The 24,611-nt window shown below is 39.6% G+C and overlaps 1 protein-coding gene across 7 annotated transcripts in view; it reads right to left on the bottom strand.

The window, feature by feature from the left end:
• The window catches only part of LOC125296376 (guanine nucleotide-binding protein G(olf) subunit alpha), a 174,202-nt gene that overhangs the window by 87,380 nt on the left and 62,211 nt on the right, over positions 1-24,611 (bottom strand). For 5 of the 7 annotated variants that reach the window (XM_048246263.1, XM_048246288.1, XM_048246280.1 and 2 more), the window contains one exon: positions 4,345-4,442. In XM_048246263.1, coding sequence (XP_048102220.1) covers positions 4,345-4,442 — 98 coding nt within the window. Of the gene's footprint in view, positions 1-4,344; positions 4,443-18,228; positions 18,277-18,613; positions 18,657-24,611 lie in introns of those variants that run through there. The other 2 variants (XM_048246305.1, XM_048246313.1) reach the window with 2 other exon arrangements.

Raw genomic sequence — 24,611 nt, 5'->3', positions numbered from 1 at the left:
TAAGTCGCAATATTCCGACAAGCGCCATTACTGAATAAAACAGACGATAGACTCGAGTACAGTGTAAAATCTGATTTGTACTCTTTACCATTAGTTGGCAGACATCCAGAGCTTCAATTGAAGCTCATGTTTGTTTGTGAAAGTTTTCAGGAAGTACGCGAGAAACACACATTCATTTCCTCTATAACGCGGAAGTGATGCGGGCCATAGTTTTGCACAAATTGAAGCAGAAATACATCAAATGTTGAAAAAAATGTCATATGTGATGAAGTCTTGGGTCTGTTTTTCACCTACTCTGATTCTGAAGGAGAATATCTGCCTTTTGGAGAATACAATCGATCGTCTATTGACAGTGATAGTCACGGTGCGTCTGTGAATGGAGGTGCATCTTTGCGACAGTGTTCACTAAGCATGACATGCTTATTTCGACCCTCTGCCCAACAAAGCTGGAGGTGCCAGTGGTAATAGTGAAGATAGTGTCCGTAATGGACGTGGTACAGCAGGAGTTGTAAAAATAGTTCTCTGAAGAACTACAAAGTCACCCGCGATAGAAACTTATTTGACCGGGCTACTTTATTGTATAGTAGCATAAGATTTATGGTTATAGTAATAGTTTACTATTGTTGGTTTACATGTCACTGTTTTCCTGTTCATTTGTTATGTGGGTGGAATGACAAAAAAGAAAGTAAAACTGCTCAAATATGTTCAACATCTAGTATTTGATTGCCATCCAGTGACGTCATTATATGCAAATTAGATGAGTACATTTACCCCCTTTTTAAACTTTTGTTCATACTCAGTGATTTTCACATTTACAGTAGGACTTTATCTCTGACTACTGTCAAGCCATTGCTTTTGAAATTTTGATGTGAAAATCCAATTTAAACCCTGGCGGCTAAAGGGTTAAGACCAACATACAAAAAAATGGGTAACACTTTACTTGACAGTATCGACATTAGGGTGACATGACACTGTCATGAACAGATGACACTGTCATGACACATGAAACCTAACCCTAATCCTAATCCTAACCTCTAACCCTAATCCTAACCCTAAACCTAACCCCAATCCTAACCATAACTTGTTATGAAAAAAACGAATGTCACTTACTAACAGAAGCTTTATGTCATAAACGTTTATGACTTGTTTATGACACCTTCATGACCAGTGTTGGGAACGTTACTTTAAAAAAGTAATTAGTTATAGCTACTCACTACTTGTTCCAAAAAGTAACTGAGTTAGTAACTGAATTACTCTATCATAAGAGTAACTCGTTACCAGGGAAAGTAACTATTTGCATTACTGTTACAAAAAAAAGTTGCTATATGTCAAAGAAATTGGATTTTTTGAGCAGTTTTGAGCAGCCAGTTGAACAGACAGGTGTTTGTAGGCTACATAACTTTCGATATTTATTAGATAGATAGATAGATAGATAGATAGATAGATAGATACTTTATTGATCGTAAAAGTTAGATCTTTCTTTAACAAAACCTATGACACAGGCTGAAGTCAACCGAAGGTCTAATCGATGTGCAATATCTTTTTTGCTGAAATTCAAGATATTGCACATCGACAGACCTACGGTTGACTTCAGCCTGTGTCATAGGTTTTTGTTGTGAGGCAGAAAGATCTAGCTTTTGCTGCTTGGAGGACTTTGCTCCGAGTGCTTCTTTGCTAGTGGATGGCGAACTATCATCTGTGGTGGAGGTATCGGTGTTTTTGGCCACTAGCTTTAGATGCGTGTGTGAGATGCTTCATTCAATTAGAGTTGCTTACAATGGATGTTGACAAAGTCTTCGCTCCTGGACATAATGTACACATTACATGCACGTTCTTCCCTTGATGAATTTTAAGTATATCTCCACCTTGAAAATGCCAACTTTTCGGATTGCTCCTGATCTCTGCTGTTTCGTCGAATCTCTATTTTAGCTGTTGTGTGTGTGTGTGGCACGTGTGCTGGCAAGTGTGCAAAAACACTGGCTCTGATTGGCTATTATGAAACGCTCATGACCATCATGACTCTGCCTTAGCCAATCATAATCGCTTACGTTGTTATTAACCCACCTCCTCACTAGCTGTGAGCCAGGGTGCGTTCGGATTACACAGTTTATTCAATCAATGCATAGTAACGCACGGCATTTAACGTCCAGTAACGTTAACAGTGTTGTAACGACGGAAAAAGTAATTAGTTAGATTACCCCATTAGTGAAAAAATAATGTTGTTACCTAACGCCGTTCTTTTAAACGGCGTTATTCCAAACACTGTTCATGACAGTGTCATGACCAAAAATTCTAGAGCAGAGCAAGATAGATCAGTTAAGTCATAGGCATGAAGTACGCTCTGAGCTCGACAGGGCGCCATTTTGGTAAGTTCAGCGCAACATTTCATATACAGTTCCAATTCTATGAGCCCGCCTGAACAGCTGTTTTTTTTCTTTTTTTTACTCGGTAATGAACTGCAAGAACTGACAGTGTGAAAGGACCAATATATCTTTTTCAAAGTTTACACTGAATAAGGAGAAGTATACAGGCCTATTATTTAGACAGAGAGGCCCTAATGCACTGGTAAATAGATCACATAAATTCCCATTGGGAGACCGTATACTGATTAGCTAGCTAGCAGGCAAACTTAGCTAACGTTAGGCTATATTATCATCATTTTTCTTTTTTTCTACCTGTAGGCTATAAATTAACCCTTTGTTCAAGGCCTGCTTAAACACAGCGCATAGGCTACAATATTATCAATCACTATAAGGTTGAGATTTCACTTAAGCGTTTGATGTTCATAACTTAAATAAATGCAAATGGTAGGTCTGCTTGACACTAAGTATTATTGTTTCCATGCAGTCAATAAACTCCCAAATTGTCCTGCTTGCCTATGTGAAATGCATATGACCACAGAAGTTCGTTTTCAAAAATCATTAGGCCTATTTACAGGCTGTAGCCAACTTAAAACACGTCCAGATAAATCTAAACATTGAACTTAATTTGTGCCATGATATGTTTGAACAATTCGCTTGAGTTATAAATTATCTTGTAGTCTTATTATTTACTCATCTAGGCCTACTGTAGGCTAAATCCTCAAATGATGGCCGGGGTCTTTTATTTACTTACAGGCTCCGTAAGCACAAGCACGGCCCCAGCTATTATCCGAGGCCCGGCTATAAATAGAATCCCGGCCATAACACTACCAAGACAATCTTGCTACCGCCATAACACTACCAAGTCATGCTACCGCCACTAATTCAATCAAATTCTGTGGGAAACACTGTACTATTACTGCACGTCGCTGTTTTATTTAGAAAATGCTGATTAACATGTAAACGGAAACATTCCTGTTTCTGCTGGACATGGACACATCTTATTCTGAATATTGCCATAACCAGAATCTGGTCTGGAATATCGGAATATGGTGTGCATGGGACCGTAGTCAATGATGTGTGGTATAATTTTTATATATGGTTCTCATTTACTGATTTTTTTAACCATGCATATGTGCTATGAGAAAATGGTTCCCTTCATTCTTCTGTGTCCCTGATGCCTCCCTCTGTGGAAATTTCCAGAGAGTATGAAGAGTTTGTTGTAGGGTGTCTGATTGTGTTCACCCCAAGGACACAAACATACGTAGGCCATTAGAAGGTTATGGGGTTTTGTAACATTCTTATCTCTGTTAATACTAACTGGATGGATAGATCATTGTTGGGGGGAAGTATGTTGTGATTTTCCATGTGTGTGAACTGGCATCACTCACAGCTATGTGGGATTCTTATTTGACTGTGGGTAACATTACCCCGGTATCAACAATAAAGCTGCAGTCTCACACTGGCTTGGCTTGAGATGGTACTGTTACCCTGAATTTCTGATTTTATATTGGTAGCACAGTCAGCTTTACTGGTTGGTTCACTGTTCGCTAAAAACCAGAGCCTCTGGTTAGACTGAACTTGACTTATTACTCCGGGACCCTCCCCTTCTCACACACAATGGCATACACTGGCAGACTCGCTCCCTCTCAATTTTTCAACATTAATAAAAAAAAAACATTGGTAAATTTGCAGATCGCACATGTGCAATTTGTTGCGTGAACAGTCTGAAGACCTGATATGTCTTTACCCAACACAACCTAAAAAACTGTTTATCATTTGTTTATTTCTTGTTGATTTTACCAAAGAACTGACATGCAAATCACTTACATGTTCAAAATTGTTTACAGTTTCAGTGAGGTACATCATCAATGTACCGCAGGCTGTCCTGTTACTCCAAAAATTAAACTAACATTCCTCCTTTGTGTATACACCTACAAATATACAGATATTGTGGAATGCAAGAACAAACTTCAGAACTCACTAGTGTGCACAGTCGATGAGCTGGTATTCATTGGATCTCTCGTAACATGCTTTAACTCCTTCATCGTCCCAAAGTTTCTTTGCATGGTCAAAGAACTCCTGGAAAAGGAAGAAAAGGTTAGGAATCTGAGAAAATACTGCTGTAATAGATCAGGCAAACCAATGTATAGTGCATGATTTTACCATTTGGAGTATGATTTTTAACAACACCCATAGTTTCCTAGAGAAAATCATTCAGTAACTGCTGGACAAACCATTGCCATTCCACATCCACCTCAACAATGTACTTGTTGACAAGCATAAGAACCCATAACAGAAGAGTGGAGAAACTGCTTTTCAGCGAACAAAGACTGCAAATAATAGCAACTAAGCTGGAAAAAATGTGAGAAAGTAATGAGCTATGAGATGCTAAACTTCACTAAAAAGTCAAATGTCTATACTAAGGCTAACACAACTGTTACACAGTTTTAATGTTTTTCCCTAAATCTGTTATTTTGGATCATATGTTAACATCTACCTCCAGTTGTTTGTACAGCAAGGTAAACTAGATGTACCGCATAGAAGTACAAAATATGACCGCCGCTCAGTCCTGTACATCCGTTCCGCAAAAATAAATCACACTTCAACTTGTCTCCATATTTTACTCCATCCCCCACTCTTGAAACTTTTGTGTATGCTTGTTTGGCATGCCTGAGTGTGTGTGTGTGCGGCTGCACAGAAAGTGCTGAAAAGGTGAATAGATTGTAGAATAGCCAAAGAAGATGTAGCATTGTTATAAAACCTTTAAAATCGCTAAACAATCACAAGTAGGGTAGTTCATCCATTGCAACTGAATTGATGAAAGCTCACTTACACCTGTAGGCTACATTGTATTTGGGAAAAGCAAAAGGTATCAGCATAATGTTATTTATTTATTTATGTATTTATTTATTTATTTATTTATAAACAAAAACATCTCTGTCAGTTCCATGCCGTTTTCAACAGCTATCAAAAACAAAGGTCATTTTTGGAGGGATGGATTTTTTGTGAATGTTTCTTCTTCTACATAAGATTTTAGTCATCTTTAGTTCATGTAATACTTTATTGTCAATGCACAAATTAAGTAACAGTAGTCTGAAACGTTATTGTTAATGCACAAATTAAGTAACAGTAGTCTGAAACAAAATGCTGTTTTGCATCTAACCAGTGGTGCAAATAACTGACATGTCCAAATGGGTCTTGATGAAATGCTAGACTGTTCATACACATTTTAACGGGCCAAAGTTGAAGAGCTGTTGTCCGTTATTGTTCGTGCAAATATAGGCTGATTCATGTTCCCTTGCATTGTGTAACTGAGGTCCATGGCTAGTCTGGCTTTCCCCAGACCAAGCTCAATCTTTTAAGAAATCAAAAAATAAATAGTGGGCAGATCAGACTGGGTTCACCCAGCCTAGTCCATAGGCACCCGATATTGTTTAATTTTCCGATTGAGATATCCACGCTCTGGCTATTCTAAATGCAAAAATGCATCAGGGAGTTATGACAAAACTGTAACTAACAAACTAGATCCTAATAGAAAGCTGTTAGCTTCCCTAAGCAACAGGTAGGCGTATAAGGTAGGCCTATTTACAACATAAATTGTCAATAGGCTATGCTGGCGACACAAAAAATCTCCTTTGGAAACCAATGGCTTACGCCTTACAGTATCAAGCGGACTTAAACTGCCATATCGTGGCGAAAAGTTGTAATAAAATTCACGCGAGCTCCATGAGTCAAGGAAAGCGAATGAAGTAGCCACTTCTAAATGGGACCCACTACACAGTAGCTTAAGGTGTGTTGCTAAAGCAGCCATAATGAAATGAAGGTGTCATTGTTTGGATACTTCACACACTCGTGCTTTTTAATTTCACAGACTACAACTACCAAGCTGGAATCAAAGCACATCGATTCCCCTCTCACACCCTGCACACACTTAAAACAAAATAAACAGGTGTCTCAGTCTCACGCATGTATAGGCAAAACTGTATCAGACCGGTGTAACGTTGGTAAATCTTCCATTGCACAGAATGATTTTGTAGCACGTGCAACAAATGCCAGTCGAAAGATACAATTACAGTGCTGCTATCAATTTGCTTGGTATAACCGCATTTATAGTTTTCAACAAATGCAATCAATCAAATTGGCCTCCATCACTCAACCAACACTAACGGTAACATTACCTAGGTCCTTATTGATATTATAAGATTAACGTACCTGCAGTAAAAACCAAGCATGTCCAATAAACATCCTCAGATTTATTTCGGCTTCAAGAAGAAATGGGAATTACATTTCATGTGAACATCGTCCTATCCTTATTAGACGTTCTCTCGCGGTAAACTACAGTCCTTGTAGGAAGGCGTCCATTGTTTTTCCAACCCACTTTTAACTTCCAACAAAATTACGTCTCACTGCAACGATGCGCCATCTAGTGGACAAACGACTACTTATCGCCAATACTGGAAATGCAGCCATGATGATAATGATGAATATTTATTTTGGCTTTCTTTAATCCTACTGAATTTGTAATTATGTATCGGGCCGCTCTAATACCGATAGTATGTGGGTGCCTGTGTGTGTGTGTGCATGTGTATATGTGTGCACCGCCATCTACAGGCCAATGAGTGTACAGTCACTAAATGTACACATAACCTAATTTTTTTTTAGACCCCCCATGGATGAAATTCTACTTAAACTTGGCATACCCCCAGAGAATGCCAGGTCAATCATAAACACATACAATTTGGTGCAGTTCTGAACATCTTAACTGAAGATAGGGGCGATTAAAGCAGAATAATATTGCATTTTCATTTTTTACCGGGGGGGTGCAAATCACAAATGAGTGATTATGGGCCAGGTTGATGTGGGCCCTTGAGACCAACATACCATAAAAGATTCTTCATCCTCAGTGCCACGGTTCAGGTAGTTCAGGCTACATATCCACCAAATTTCATGTGCCCCAGTGGAAAAAAAAAAAAAAAACTTTGACAATCCCTATATGACCGCTTCACTAGCGGCGGTCATAATAAGTATTGAACACATCAATTTAGTTTTCAGTAAGTATATTTCCACCTGAAATTTTCAACAGACATTAGTATTAACTCAGGAAACCCACAAATATAAAGAAATCCAAACATGTGTGGTGAAAAGTTCATGTGAATAGCCTGATTAGAAATATACTTACTGGAAAAAATGTTGACACGTTCAGCCCATGTGCATACAATAGGTTATATGGAACTCTAGCAACCATGGTTATAAATGTAGAATACACAAACACTCCTGAATGTCCATTGAACTCAGAAAATCCACACCTGAAAGTGGCGTTGGCATGGAATCACTTTTTCATGCCAGATACCGATATATGCCACAACTTTGAGTATCTACTAATACCGATACCAATCCAAGTCTGTGTTTTCCATTTAAGGTTAGCTAAGCTGTAAATACATTTCCCTGGATGCATGTCAGAAACGTAGCAGTGGGTTCAGTCCAGCATTCCCAACCATTTATGGCTCATCCATAGTACAGTGCTACAACTAAGATACAGAAAGCAAAATAATAAGCAGGTGAATAATAAGCAGGTGAACATTAATATCAAAATAAAATAACTATTTTGATATAAGTCAATATGCAAAAAGACAGCTGTACTGTACTATGGAGTGCTCTAGGTCTACTCAGCCTTCTCTTCCCCTGAAGCCCTGGCCCCATGATCTCACTTAAGACCCTGCATTTGCAGTCAACTACATGTGGGTTGACTGGTAAAAACTCACTGTACTTCATGATCAGTTTGACTCTAAATGTGACACAAGGACATATTTGCTAGGCTTCCTAATGATATTATTAATATGTTCAATTGAACTATTATTATGTTTTCTTGCAGCTTATTTTTATTGGGTCGTGATACGGATGGAGGAGAATTTCTTTGTGAGTTGTTGTGACTTTTTGCAACTGTGTGTATGATGGTGATACAGTATGTAAGACACTGGGCAGTCACAGCCATGGCTAGCTTATCAAATGAGCACATATGGCTTAAGATTTTTGTGACAAGGAAACGTTGGAGTGTTGCCATTGTCAGTGATTGAGAACTGTAAGCAGCACAATCACTTCATACTGCTCACCTGTGTTCCATGTGACACTAATCCCGGCGCAGTGAGCTACCTGCAACAACAGCGGCGCTCGGGGAGCAGTGAGGGGGCACTTCAAGGGCACTTCAGCCGTGCCTACTGGTCGGGGTTCGAACCAGAAACCCTCCGGTTACAAGTCCGAAGCGCTAACCAGTAGGCCACGGCTGCCCCAAATCCAATCCGATCCGACCGCTAATCGGGAGTGCCATAGTCCTCATGCATTAGGCATGCTAAGCAATCATAAGTCATTCTCATTCTTGGATTAGGGCTCCAGAAAGCGACCAAACAGCTTTTTGAGACAGTCGGAGTATTTTTTATAACTACTCTACATCTGCAAATCTGCAAAGTTTTTTTTTTTTATTATTTCATGTTGAAAAATGAGGAGAGCCCGAGTCTGCCAGTGTAGATCAATGGGTGTGAGAAGGGGAGGGTGATTGATAAGTCAACTAAGCACCTCCGTCTAGCCAAAGGCTCTTGGTTTAGTGCCTAATCCAGTGAAAGTGACTGTGCTACCAATATCCAATCAAAAAACTAGGGTCTCTGACAAAACTAATTGTCATACTGCAGGAAATATGAACATTTAGGATCGAATATTTATTAATTTCAGTTGCCTGACTTGTTAATAAAACAAAAGTTTTATTGAGCATCTGACTTTGTTTCATAGGACTAAAAAAGCAAGGTCAGAGCAGCAAGACTCCAAAACTCAAAATGGAAGCGTTAGTATAAGTGCATTTAGTAAGCCCATGACTCAAACATGGTCTATTACAGTGTTTCTCAACCGGGAACTAGGCTAATAAAATGAAATTGAAATAAATGAATGCATAATTTTGGAATCTTTCTTCTAGCTTTATTACGCAGTTAAGTAAATGGAGGCCACATCAGAGAAAATAGTTCAGATTATTTTTTCTAACGCCGAAGCTGCAATCATGGTTTGGAACATAGCCTGTATGACATCTATTTACAGCACCTGATAGCAGATTAGTGTTCATAGCGTTGTGTCGCCGTTAATTAGTCAGCAACATGGACAGGTTTTTGAAAAGAAAAGCTCCAGAGTCTGATACATTAGGCCTTAACATCATCCTCTTCATCGTGTGGTCCTTCAGTGAAGGAGGTAGAGACCTAGCAAGACTACGAAGACTACGAAACGACAGTGTGATGAAAATTCTCACGTTCGGATTCATCTTCCAGGGTGGGTAGTAGGCCTAACGCGTTACAAGCCTAACGCACATGAGTAGAAAAGTATTTTTTCCGAGGAACGGCAACTTTCCATATACCTTTTTCAAAACTGTACTTCTACTTTCACTCAAGTACATTTTTGAGCAAGTAATCTACTCTTTACTCTGCTACAATTGCATTTTGTTACGAGTAGGCCTACAAGTTTATTATCGGAGGAGAAAGCGCACCCCTCCCTCGGTGCACAGTGGCTTGGGAGAAAAGAAACAGGGCTTCAGAATGCATCGCTACAATGCCCCATGATTATAAAAGTAATGACTGGCCTAACCATGTTGTAGCAGCCTACTACACTACTAGCCTACTACTCTATGAGAGCTGTGGACCAGGAGCTACGTGTCAGGCATCCATTGCTGCGAGAATAGAGCGTTTGTGTGCATCGTCCCAGGCCCAAGTCTCTCACTGAGTAAGTCACACTCCTGTGTGTGTGTGTCCATGTGTGTGTGCATGTGTGTGTGCATGTGTGTGTGTGTGTGTGTGTGCGCGCGTGCGCGTGCATGAGTATGCGTTATGCATTTGTTGGTCTTCAGAGACAGTGTGTGTATTTTTTTTAAAGTTTGGGGTGCCTTGAGATTTTTCATTCATGTAAAGGGTGCCGTGATTGAAAAAAGGTTGAGAAACACTGGTCTATTAGCTAGGTCAGGGGTGGGCAAACCGCGGCCCGCGGGCCGGATCCGGCCCGCCAAGCACTTTCATTCGGCCTGCCGAGCATTTCATTTGGTTATCAGGCTGCTCGCTATTTTTTTCCTGCGATAGTTGGTTAGCTTTACTGCAAACTGCTTTTCACTCTCCTTAGAGAACGTTTACAATGTCAATGTCAAACATCATGTTAAATAGAGATAACATCATGTTAAACTAAGTTAACTCTTAGTTATCTCCTTTGCAGCAGATCTAACGTGAACATTATGCGATCCATTTAATTGGGATTGGTCTGCACTCACGAGAGGGAGAGAGAGCCACAGGTTCTGGCTTGTCATTGTTAATAAGTGATATGTCCTTCTTATAAGAAACTTTTAAAAGGAAATCATGAAGGCAACAGTAGTTCCCACTACTGACCATTTAAAAACTGTGAGAGGGCCCAGCCGTAGTAACAGCACTAGCCATAGCGGAGCAGGCAGAAGATCATTGAGAAATAAACGTGAATTAAAGTGACTGTCTTAAAGCGACAGTGCACAATTTATACATTTGTTAAACAGCATAAAATTAGCAGTATTTTTAAGCAATTCACATTTTAAAACAAATACTTTTCATACTAAATTATAGGCTATAAAAAATGTATTTTTTGTATGTGTGTGTCGTGGGGGGGGGTTGCTGTGCGGCCCGCCGGGCAATTTTCAAAACCCAATGTGGCCCTTGAGCCAAAAGGTTTGCCCGCCCCTGAGCTAGGTGGTCTAAGTTACTGATTAAAAAAATACAAAGCAAAGATCAATAAAATGGCATAACAGCATGTGTCACTAACAAAAAGAAAATTATGCTGCATTGGATATTTGAAATGAAACTTGTTAACCCTGAAATTAAACAACCCTTAAAGTCTTTGTCTGCCCTAAGTAGCACACACAAACTCCCACTTTAAGTGATGTTCACTGTATCTTTTTTAGGAAATTGCGACTTTGTCTTTGTCTAGAACAGGGAAACGATTACTGAGTTCTCTGGAACACAGCATAATAATCTATAAGAAAATATCTGTGTGCTTCACATCTAATATATGCTTCACATTTCGCTCCAGAAGACAGGCAATAGCTCATGTCAACTATGGCCTACATGATCACAGGAAATGCACAAAACATTTGCAAAGGTTACTGTTGCTAAAGGGCATCTTTTGTTAGTAGGAGTTATTTTGTTTTTGTGGTGTTTAGTGAGAATATTGTGTATTTCCATGCCTTTTTCATGTCTCTGCAGGATACTGCAACTGGAATGCTGTGCCTTCATGAAAAAGGGATTGTTTGTAGTTGTAGTACTTGAAGGCTACAGGCATTGGGGCTTTGTGACGTCGGCACCAGAGATATGGCTGCCTTCGCTCAGTGTCCTCCTCAAGTTTACATTTCTTTAATCTTTCTAGTTTTATTTTCACACTTTTTATCAATGTGTCAAATGCTGATCACTTACGATAGACAGACCCTCTTAGATATTAGACTGAATCTGCAATCTGGAATGACATCGAAGGACTTTCAGTTAGTTTACCCGGTTGTTTACATTGGTTACCTGGGAAGAAGCACCGCCGGAGGATAAGAGGGAAAAGAGGGAAAAGAGCTTGGTCAGATTGAGGAAAAGACAACATTGTCCTCCCCTTCCTAGAATTCTCCTTGCTAACATCCAATTACTGGATAACAAGCTGGATGAATTCAGAGCCAGACTGGCGTTTCAATGAGATATCAAAAACTGCAATGTCTTTTTTTTTAAAGTTTTTACTGAGATGTGGCTGAACACCTTAATTACAGCCTCTATCATTCTACCAGAGGGGTTCTCCATCCTTTGGCAGGACAGAACAACTGAGTTGGGCAAGGACAGAGGAGGTGGTGTGTGTATTCTGGTTAACAAATGCTGGTGTATGGATGTACACACAACATTGACAGGATGCTCTCCTGACCTCCAACATCACATGGTTAAATGCAGGCCTTATCTACGCAGGGAATCCTCAGCAGTCTTTTTCATCACTGTTTACATTCCACCACATCACCACACGACTTGTATGAAATCATCGATTAGTACGAAACTCTGCATCCAAAGACTGCATTCATCATAGCCGGCGACTTCAATAAAGCCAACTTCAAGAAAGTTTTACCGAAGTACCATCAACATGTGAGCTTTCCAACTTGAGGAGATAACACCCTGGACCATACATAGACTCCATACAGCCATGCCTACAAAGCCCACCCCGCCCAGTCGTTGGCAAATCGGATAACTCTTCTGTCCTGCGACTGCCAGCCTATAAGCAGAGGCTAAATGTGAGCAGCCTGTGATTCGTACAGCGCTTGATGGATCATTCAGACGCTGCCTTGCGTGACTGTTTCCTAGGGGTGTGATACAACAATGTCACAATATTTGTCATTAAGGTAAAAATCTGTCTCTTGGAGTAATAGTAGCCAGCATGACTGACGAGTCTGACGAAATTAGCAGAGAAGATGCCCCAGCCACATTTATTATGACCGCTGCTAGCGAAGCGGTCATATAATGATTGTCAAATTTTTTTTTTTTTTTCCGTCATCTACTTCCTGAATTTTTGGTCAATGATACACCGAAACACCGGTGCACATGAAATTTGGTGGGTATGTAGTCCCACTAAACTTTTACGGAAAAATTTTGTTTCGTCCCCGGGGGCCACTCCCCCCGTGCTGGGCCCCCCGAACCACAAAAAAAGCAGTTTTTCCTAGCCTGGCGGGCCATCCTATATCATTGAAATGTATAGTCTGGAATCGAACCATTTACCTCGCTTAATCCAAGGGGCGGGCAGAGAATTGTCTTTCAAACTGCCTAGGCATGCAATAGGCCAGCGCTACGACCATATCCGTATACGGTCAGCAAAACGGCAAATACATCCTTCTTCGAAAGGAATTACTTAAGTGCATTGTGTTGCTCAACTTTCAAAGAAAAGCACAAGTCCAACTCCTCCAAAGTTGACGCCAACGCCGATTCAAACAACTGCTCGTCATTAGCCATAGCCACCTTCCTTGTTGTTCACCGTCACAGGACTGTCGTTATCCTGTCAAGCCCGCCTTAAGACTCTCTAACAAAATAGAGCGCTGTGATTGGATGAAGTCCACGACGTCAGCCAATAGAAATCCCTATGGTTTGATACTAGACGTACAGGCTGAGCAAATTAATTTGCCGCCGCTAGGGTGCGTCTAGATTTCTAAGTTTTTCCTAAATAACTACCTGAACCGTGGCACTGAGGATGAAGAATCTTTTATGGTATGTTGGTCTCAAGGGCCCACATCAACCTGGCCCATAATCACTCATTTGTGATTTGCACCCCCCCGGTAAAAAATGGAAATGCAATATTATTCTGCTTTAATCGCCCCTATCTTCAGTTAAGATGTTCAGAACTGCACCAAATTGTATGTGTTTATGATTGACCTGGCATTCTCTGGGGGTATGCCAAGTTTCGTAGAATTTCATCCATGGGGGGGTCTAAAAAAAATTAGGTTATGTGTACATTTAGTGACTGTACACTCATTGGCCTGTAGATGGCGGTGCACACATATACACATGCACACACACACAGGCACCCACATTCTATCGGTATTAGAACAGCCGATACATAATTACAAATTCAGTAGGATTAAAAGAAAGCCAAAATAAATATTCATCATCATCATCATGGCTGCATTTCCAGTATTGGGTATAAGTAGTCGTTTGTCCACTAGATGGCGCATCGTTGCAGTGAGACGTAATTTTGTTGGAAGTTAAAAGTGGGTTGGAAAAACAATGGACGCTTCCTACAAGGACTGTAGTTTACCGCAGAGAACGTCTAATAAGGATAGGACGATGTTCACATGAAATGTAATTCCCATTTCTTCTTGAAACCGAAATAAATCTGAGGATGTTTATCGGACATGCTTGGTTTTTACTGCAGGTGCGTTAATCTTATAATATCAATAAGGACCTAGGTAATGTTACCGTTAGTGTTGGTTGAGTGATGGAGGCCAATTTGATTGATTGCATTTGTTGAAAACTATAAATGCGGTTATACCAAGCAAATTGATAGCAGCACTGTAATTGTATCTTTCGACTGGTATTTGTTGCACGTGCTACAAAAATCATTCTGTGCAATGGAAGATTTACCAACGTTACACCGGTCTGATACAGTTTTGCCTATACATGCGTGAGACTGAGATGACTGTTTATTTGTTTTAAGTGCGTACAGGGTGTGAGAGGGGAATCGATGTGCTTTGATTCCAGCTTGGTAGTTGTAGTCTGTGAAATTAAAAAGCATGTGTGTGTGAAGTATCCAAACAATGACACCTTCATTTCATTATGGCTGCTTTAGCAACATACCTTAAGCTACTGTGTAGTGGGTCCCATTTAGAAGTGGCTACTTCATTCGCGTTTTCCTTGACTCATGGAGCTGCGTGAATTTTATTACAACTTTTCGCCACGATATGGCAGTTTAAGTCCGCTTGATACTGTAAGGCGTAAGCCATTGGTTTCCAAAGGAGATTTTTTGTGTCGCCAGCATAGCCTATTGACAACTTATGTTGTAAATAGGCCTACCTTATAAGCCTACCTGTAGCTTAGGGAAGCTAACAGCTTTCTATTAGGATCTAGTTTGTTAGTAACAGTTTTGTCATAACTCCCTGATGCATTTTTGCATTTAGAATAGCCAGAGCGTGGATATCTCAATCGGAAAATTAAACAATATCGGGTGCCTATGGACTAGGTTGGGTGAACCCAGCCTGATCTGCCCGCTATTTATTTTTTGATTTCTTAAAAGATTGAGCTTGGTCTGGGGAAAGCCAGACTAGCCATGGACCTCAGTTACACAATGCAAGGGATCATGAATCAGCCTATATTTGCACGAACAATAACGGACAACAGCTCTTCAACTTTGGCCCGTTAAAATGTGTATGAACAGTCTAGCGACGCATTTCATCAAGGCCCATTTGTACATGTCAGTTATTTGCACCACTGCTTAGATGTAAAACAGCATTTTGTTTCAGATTACTGTTACTTAATTTGTGCATTGACAATAAAGTATCACATAAACTAAAGATGACTAAAATCTTATGTAGAAGAAGAAACATTCACAAAAAATCTAGCCGTTGAAAATGGCATGGAACTGACAAAGATGTTTTTGTTTATTAAATAAATAAATAAATAAATAAATAAATAAATAAATAAATAACATTATGCTGATACCTTTTGCTTTTCCCAAATACAATGTAGCCTACAGGTGTAAGTGACCTTTCATCAATCCAGTTGCAACTGTGATGAACTGCCCTACTTGTGATTGTTTAGAGATTTTAAAGGTTTTATAACAATGCTACATCTTCTTTGGCTATTCTACAATCTATTCACCTTTTCAGCACCAGTAGGCTACTTTCTGTGCAGCCGCACACACACACTCAGGCATGCCAAACAAGCATACACAAAAGTTTCAAGAGTGGGGGATGGAGTAAAAGATGGAGACAAATTGAAGTGTGATTTATTTTCGCGGAACGGATGTACAGGACTGAGAGGCGGTCATATTTTGTACCGCTATGCGGTACATCTAGTTAAAAAAAATATACCAACATTTTGGGTATCCGCTAGAAACAATAATACGACTCCATTACACCGTTTCCCCTAAAACACAGTAGCATAACCGCTACTATAAGAACCCCTATGCTTCAATGTGCTGCCACGGCGCTCAGTCTTGCACAGCTGACTTCAAAAACATTTAGTTAGCCAGATTTATGGATTTGTGTTGAATCTACGCAGCTTACAGTAATACCCTCGCACAAAGGGTTCTCCATTGAAACTATCACCTAATAAGTGGCACACACTTCGTGTCTAGCGTGTTACTGTAGCTCTGCACTTCACTGGGAGTTGAGGGAAAAGTAAACAAAACTCCGTGGAGGGAGTGATGTCACACCACTTTTACAAGGGTCTACTCACAGTCTTATGGTAACGTCTGATTTTACTCGCTAGGGAGAGATAACGTAGAGGAAGTGCAAAATAGTCTTGTTAATAATTGCTTAAATTAAATGAGGTGATAATGAAATTAAATGTGGAGACATTTAGGTTTATAATAGCCTGCTTTTTACACATTTTATTTGATACTCATTATTATTTATTTTTAGGCTTATTGAAAAAAAAATGTGTTCCAATTCATTGCATTTTTATCAGGGTTACAGAAATCAGAAATCCTGAGGTGAAATTCAAACCCTTTAAAACCTTTTTTAATACCTTCTCAAAAAATTAAACATTAACACCACAGTGATTTTTATCGGTGAAAACTGTCTTAGCCAATTTTGAAGCAGTTATTTTAATATATTGATCAGGGGGTATGAAATGAATTGTTTTGACGAAAAAGCTGTCATCTTTGCCAACATAAGGATATCCGGGTACTTGCGATATTTTCCAGAGACCGAGACTTCAAATCGCGGGTGCATCTGAGTGTAGCCTGCACACGACGGAGAGGGAGAGAGAGAGCGGGGTGGTGCGTGTGTGCCAGAGAGCATCCTGGCCTGTTTCGCTAAATCAATCAGTTTTCAGTGTAGGTGGGCTTTTATCTCTTTTCTCCCGAACTAAATTAATCAGTTCAGTGTATCTAGGAACAGGAGCACCATGGCAGAGTCAGTCCAAAAAGTTACATTTAAGACCCATTTCACATCAGACTATAAAAAGTCTACCCTTGTCAAAAAAAATAATGATAATCTTGCACACTGCAGTGTTTGTAACAGTGACTTTAGCATTGCCCATGGTGGGTTAGATGATTGCAAGACTTGTTGAGGTGAGTTTAACAAGGGTCATTTCATTTGCATATTATTCAGGCCTACACTAGATGGCTAGTTGCCAAGGCTACATGAAAAGCCCAATCTACATATTTTATTATTACAATTTCTATCTACAGCCTTACTTATTTGGTGTACTAACTAGACATTATTGAACAAACATATTAATCTGTATTTCAGTATCTAAGTAGGCTAAAAGGATTCCTCCCTGAAATCACTTTTTTTCAGGTTGGGATGTCTGCTTATACATTGTTGACATTACTGTTAAAATGCACTTCCAATAAAGTGAGTATTGCCAAAACCAGTTGTCATTTTTATGTCGAGGTGGCGGGGGTGTTGTCGGCAGCTGCTGAATGTAACTAATAAAGTAACTTGTAATCTAACTAAGTTACTTTTAAAATCAAGTAATCAGTAAAGTAACTAAGTTACTTTTTGACGGAGTAATCAGTAATCAGATTACTTTTTTAAGGTAACTGTGGCAACACAAGAGTTTTTGTTTTGTTTTTTACCTCCACAGGCTTGAACAAACATCGCTGAGTATCTCACACGAGCAAAGGCAGAGTACCTGTTTGTATTGATGTTGAGGGAGGGGTATCAATGTTCTCAAGCCTATGTGGTAATAAATCTAACTGCCTTGGAGCACCCATCTCTCTTGGGTACAATATATGGATGCTTAAAGGCTTTTTCCCCCTTCCATGTTTAGTATCCTGGTTCCTGCTCACAGGTCTGGGAATTCATACAAACAGTGTACGATATCCCTGGACCAGTGTGGCCTATGGTGTTGTGTTGATGTGAGCACAGTTGGCAACAAAATCTCAAGTTACTATTTGAGGCCATATTTGTTTGTTGTCCTGTGTTTGTCCTATTTTTTGCTATACTTCTTGGAATTATATGATCATGTTAGACTTCAGGCTTTTTGCCTGACGAAGACCCAGCAGGGTTGAAACGTTGTGCATTAAATATATGAGAGTCAAAAGCAGTGTTGCGGACATTATATTTTTTCATTTGAGTAAGTATTCTGACTACTACTTTCTGACTCTGGGTTGTTTTTGGTTTATTTCTAACCCAGCAGTTTTTAGATTGTACCATGTTTGAATAGGATGGGTGTGGCTGGGTTCATTGGATGCAGGGAATCTGAAGGAACAAATGGAAAGAAGAATTTGTCAAACATTCCATTCGGTTTCGGAGATATGAGCAAAAATATACATTTGCTTATTTTAGCACCCCCTACGGAAAGAAATGGGTCTTTTTGTTTTGTGAGATCATGCATTGAGTTGGGACCTATGGTAAAAATGTAACATAAAAATGATGCGTAACTTTCAAACAACGAATCAAAAGTCAAAAATCAAAAAGGCCAATCTATTAGGCCTGGTCTGTAATGTACCGAATTCCATGGGAATCAGATCAACGGTCTGGGAGGAGATATATTTGCTTCACTTTTGAGATATTTGAAAATGGCGGGACAATTTACCATGGTCAAATTGGCGTGGCTGACTTCATTTGATGCAGGAGCTCTGAAGGAATAAAAAGAAAGAAAAAAATGTCAAAAATTCCATATGGATCTTGAAATATGAGTAAAAACGTAAATTTGCTTATTATAGCGACCCCTATGGACAGAATTCGGTCATTTCATTTTTTGTGAGATCATGCACTGATTTGGCACCTAAGGTGAAAATTTGGTGTCTGTATATATTACGAGTATGGTTGCAGATACAGTTTTGCTGCAGAAACATAATTTCATGAAAGGGTTAAAAATCAGAACAAAAACAATAAGAGTCCTGCAATTTTGTTGATTTGACCCCTGCTGCAAGCGGTGAGTGTCGGGGTCCAAGGAAAATGGCAGAAGTGCCCTTTAACAGAATGAAGGTGGGGGCTGTAGCGCCCCCTATGGACCGAACTGTACAAAATTTAGTTTGCGTCCAGAGAATGCAATATTGCTTATGTGTATGAAATTGAATAGGATTGGACCTTTACAAGATACAATATAGGTAATAGAATTATTATAGGCCACGTCCCAAAATTGGATTGATGCATAACTTTCAAAACAGAGTGACGAACCAAAAATCGGAAAAATTCAATCGGTTAGGCTTGGTCTGTAGATGATGTGTACTGAATTCTGTGGTATATATTATAGCATCCCCTATGGACAGAAATGGGTGATTTCAGTTATCTAGACAATTGCACTAATTTGGGACCTATGGTGAAAATAATATAGTGTCTGTACCTATTATGGTTATGGCAGTAGACACTAAAGTAGCACCCCCTATGGACGGAATGTCATGAAATTCAATGTGCGTCTAAAGAATGCCTTATTAATTGTTTACACCACGTTTGGATTAGATTGGACCATTTTTAAATATTGACAGCACCCCCTTAACCCAGCACCCAGCTTAATAAAAGTTGATAGTTTAAAAGTAGACTGTTTAAAAGCTGAATGTAGATAGTTTAAAAGTTGTTGATAGACAGCTAGTTTAATAGATAGTTTAAAAGTAGACCATTTAAAAGTTGAAGGTAAATAGTTTAAAAGTTGTTGACAGACTGGAAGTTGAATGAATGTTGATATTCAAATAGTTTAATGGCTGTGTATAGGTAGATATTTGACGATAACTGAAAGTTGGAATGGCTCTAATGTTTGCTAGCAGTTATGCTAAGATTTTTAACTATGCTAACCATGTTACTTAGCTAATGTTTTATAGCAGTGCTAGCAATGCTAACCTGCTAACCATGCTACTTAGCTAATGTTTTCTAGCAGTTTAATGAATGTTGATATTCAAATAGTTTAATGGCTGTGTATAGGTAGATATTTGACGATAACTGAAAGTTGGAATGGCTCTAATGTTTGCTAGCAGTTATGCTAAGATTTGTAATTCTGCTAACCATGCTACTTAGCTAATGTTTTATAGTAGTGTTAGCAATGCTAACATGCTAACCATGTTACTTAGCTAACTTAACTAACATTTTCTAGCAGTTTTGCTAAACATTTTCTAGCAGTTTTGCTAAACATGCTAACTATGTTAACCATGTGACTTAGTTAACCAAGCTTATCATTTTTAGTAGTTATGCTAACTAGCATGCTAACTATGTTAACCATGTTACTTAGCTAACTTAGCTAATAATTTTTAGTAGTTATGCTAACTATGCTAACTAGCATGTAGCTACTATGCTAACCATGTTACTTAGCTAACCTAGCTAATCATTTTTAGCAGTTTTATTAAAAATGCTAACTAGCATGCTAACATGCTAGTTAGTTAGTTATGCTAACTAGCATGCTAACTATGCTAACCATGTTACTTAGCTAACTTGAGCTAATTATTTTTAGCAGTTATGCTAACTAGCATGCTAACATGTTAGCATGTTAACTATGCTAACCATGTTACTTAGCTAACCTAGCTAATCATTTTTAGCAGTTTTGCTAAAAATGCTAACAATGTAAGCAATGCTAACATACTAACTTTGTTAACCATGCTAACTAGCTACAGTGGGTAGACCGTTTAAAAGTTGAATGTAAAAAGTTCAGTAGTTTAATGGGTTACATTGTTTAACAGTGGATTATTGTAGTGAGGACTTTTATTTTTAAACAGTTTTGGGCAGAGGAAACAGTTGAATAGGATGTGTAGTCTTAATTGACCCAGATTGTATGCTTAAAGCCTGAGGCTGCAGGTGGCCTGAACACCTGCCATAGGATTCTAATTGCTTAACGGCCGTATTATGATGTCACAATCGGCAATGTTAAGTCTATGGGGATTTTAAAAAAGTTTTTCTTTAATAGTTTAGTATTATTTAGCTTAAGTATAAAAGTTTCAAAGTTGAAAAGTCATACCAACCCGATCTGTTTGAAGACCTACGTTACAAAGTTTGAATGAAGTTTCTAAGTTAAACTGTTCAAGAGAAATTGCGTACGGAAAAAGTGGTAAGCGGAATAATAATAATAATAAGAAGTTGCCTAGGAAGAACAGTACAGTGTGTATGTGAAAAGGTGTGTATGTGTGTGGGGAGGGGACATGTTGTGTGTCTGGGTGGGGGTTCTGAGGTTTGAGGTTGATTAGCTATGGGGAAGAGAATTACAGTTCAGCATCCTGATGGCTTGTGGAAAGAAGCTGTCTCTGTATCTGCTCATAGAAGTCCACATACTTTTGTACCTTCTACCAGATGGTAGGAGGGTGAAGACACTGTGGCTGGGATGACTGGGGTCGCTTGGTCTTCTTTCTGCAGCGCTGGCTGTAAAGGTCCTGGATAGTTAGTAACTCAGTCCTTGTGATGCGTTGCGCTGACCTGCTTGCAGAGCTTTGCGATCATGAGTAGTGCTGTTACCATACTACAGAAGTTGGTCAGTATTTCACCATCCATACCAAACCGCAGCCACAGAAGAAAGAAGAGCTGCTGTCTTGCTGACTTTGTGACCATACCTATATGGTGTGACCAGCTTAGATCCTCACTGATGTTAATTCCAAGGAATCTGAAGCAGCCGTCTCCCTCTACTGCTGTGCCTCCAATGTAGATGGGTGTGTGCTCTTCCTGCAGTGTCCTGTAGTCCACAATCAACTCCTTTGCTGACGTTGAGCAGCAGGTTGTTGTCTTGGCACCAAGATGTCAGGGTTGCCACCTCTGCTCTGTAAGCAGACTCATCATCAGCAAACTTAATGATGGTGTTTGAGGCGTGAGTTGCCATACAGTCATGAGTGTACAACGAGTACAGCAGGGGGCTTAACACACATCCCTGCAGTGCACCAGTGCTGAGTTACCCAGCCATACCGCCTGTGTCCTGTCAGTCAGGAAGTCAAGGATCCAACTGCACAGAGAGGAACTGATGTGCAGGTCTCTCAATTTCATGATCAGCTTGGATAGAACTATGGTGTTAAAAGCGGAGCTGTAGTCGATGAAGAGCATCCGTACATAGGTGTTTTTCTTATCCAGGTGAGAAAGAGCAGTGTTCAAAGCAAATGCTATCGCATCGTCTGTGGACCAGTTTGGCCTATAGGCAAACTGGAGTGGATCTAATGTAGAAGACAGGGAGGATGTAATATTATCTTTAACTAACCGCTCAAAACACTTCATAACAACAGAGGTGAGAGCAACAGGTTGGTAATTGGCTCACTGTTGATTTCTTAGGGACTGGAATGATGGTGGACCTCTTGAATGCGGGGATAACAGACTGATGCAGAGAGAGATTAAAGATGTCAATAAAGACCTAGGCAGTTCAGATGTGCAAGCCTTGAGAACACAACCTGGGATATTGTCAGGTCCTGGAGCTTTATGTGTATTCACCCTTCTAAATGATTTACACACATCTCTTTCAGATAACTGAAATGGGCAGCAATCTTGCTTTAACAGAGACTCTGACCTGATGTCATTTTCAAAGTGGTGTGAAAGGTTGGTGTGAAAAGGAAGAGGACTTTTATTTGGTCCAGTAAACAATACAAAAGTAGCCTCCAAAAGTGTCAATAAACAATGCAAAAGTACAAATGTCAATAAATGGCAATACTAAACTGTTGATAATAATAAAATGTCTAAAGGCTCTAAAATTTACAGCAGAGAGAATCCTTGGGATTGGGAAGTCTTGCGTGTTGTACGCAGTAATTTGTTGATTCACGTTGGCTGGGGGGCAGGGGGGCCCATCAGACATTTGTGCCCAGGGGTCTATGAATTGTTAATCCGGCCCTGTCCCCAACAAATCGCACCTTTCCACCTCTTTCCACCAACATGCATTAATTTAATATTTTCTATACCCAAATGCATTTTTAATATTGCTTCTATTCACCAAGGAACGTGAAATAAACTAAAAGATATAACTAGGGCTGTCAATCGATTAAAGTTCAAAAACTCTTTTATTATTATTTTCACTGTTCAAATAATGTCCATAATAATCTATGATATGACCTAATATGCTGAGGAAATAAATTCAAAAGTGCTTCGGGAATAAGTTTTTTTTTTCCACATACAAGGCATTTCAGGCCACAGATATAACCTAGGGGACACAATGAAAACAAATTAACACTCCCCACTAAGTCAACACTATTTCTTCGCATTGATGTGCGACTTAAAAGTAAATGTTCCAATCAATGATCTAGGCAGCACATTTTCTTCTCTCTCCTTCATTTTACAGTCTAATGGTTAATGACTAGAACGGCTCGGGGTCAAAGGTCATACGGAATCGATTAATCTGCGTTATTTTTTTTAATCAGTTATTTTTTCTCAAATTAATTAATCGAAATTAATCAGTTTTTTTGACAGCCCTAGATATAACACATTTACAATAAACCTTTTTCCCACTGCAATAGGTAATAGACTCTTGTAGAAAGGCTCTATTGTTAGTGTATCTTAAGCAGGGTTTCCACTCTAAGTCAAATGTAAAATTCCATTACTTCCCTGACAAAAATCCTGAATTTCCATGACCAATCGGGAAATGGACATTGAAAAAAACAGGTAGGGGTAACTACAACCAACCACTCATGCTCCGCTACCACAGTTGTGTGAGCGCGTCCCTGGTGGCATGCTCAAGCGTTATGTATCCTTCTTGCAAACTTGACTATAGCAAAACCATTAATGAAAGCAAAGCAACCATTTACGTCTTCATAAAATAACAACTTGCCAGATATGCCTTCATAGACAATAACGTAGACAGCAAATTAAGATATTTTTTCGTTTTGTGGAGCGGCACCGGTATCAAAAGCAGATTTCGATTTTCGTTAACCACTGTGTAGCCAAGCCTTATGCCATACCCAAGTAGCCTAAATCGAGGTCACTTTTAATTATGCGTGATTTATTTTGTTATTGAATTCGTAGGCTGGGATTCCTCTCGGCAACAATTATGTTTAAAGGTAGCCTCCTGCTTTTTCAGAAGGGACGGCAGGCAGGCTACTGACAGAGCATCGTACAGTGGCAGAGCGACGCATAGTGGCTGAAAGTGGTACTACAGTTTCACACAGCTTCACGTCACGTAATGCGTGAATGAAGTGGCCATTTCAAGGTAAAGGCCACTGTAGATGTACCGCAAAGCGGTACAAAATATGACCGCCACTCAGTCCTGCACATTCTCTCCACAAAAATAAATCACGCTTGTCAATTTGTCTCTTCATCTCCTACTTCATTCCCTACTCTTGCAACTTTTGTGTATGTAAATGAATGTGTGCATGTGTGCATTTGCTTTTGTGTATGTGTGCTTCTATGTGTGTGTGTTTTCACTGTGTGTGTGTGTGTGTGTGTGTGTGCTTGCCTGCATGTGTGTGTGTTTTTTATGTGTCTGTGCATTGTGTGTGTGTTGGCTTGTGAGTGTATAAATGGGCTTCTCTGTGTGTGAGTTTTCACTTGTGAGTGTGTGTGGGGAAGTAATGGGGTGTGTGTGTTTCTGTCTGCTTGCCTGCATGTGTATGTGTTTTGTGTGTGTACAGTATGTGTGTTTACTTGTGAGTGTGTGTGTGGGGGTAATGGGGTGTGGATGTGTGTGTGTGTGTGCCTGCATGTGTGTATTT

Source organism: Alosa alosa, chromosome 1 (genome assembly GCF_017589495.1).
Source record: "Alosa alosa isolate M-15738 ecotype Scorff River chromosome 1, AALO_Geno_1.1, whole genome shotgun sequence".
Taxonomy (NCBI): Eukaryota; Metazoa; Chordata; class Actinopteri; order Clupeiformes; family Clupeidae; genus Alosa; species Alosa alosa.
The sequence above is the reverse complement of the archived record's forward strand: the minus strand, read 5'-3'. Positions and strand labels throughout refer to the sequence as shown.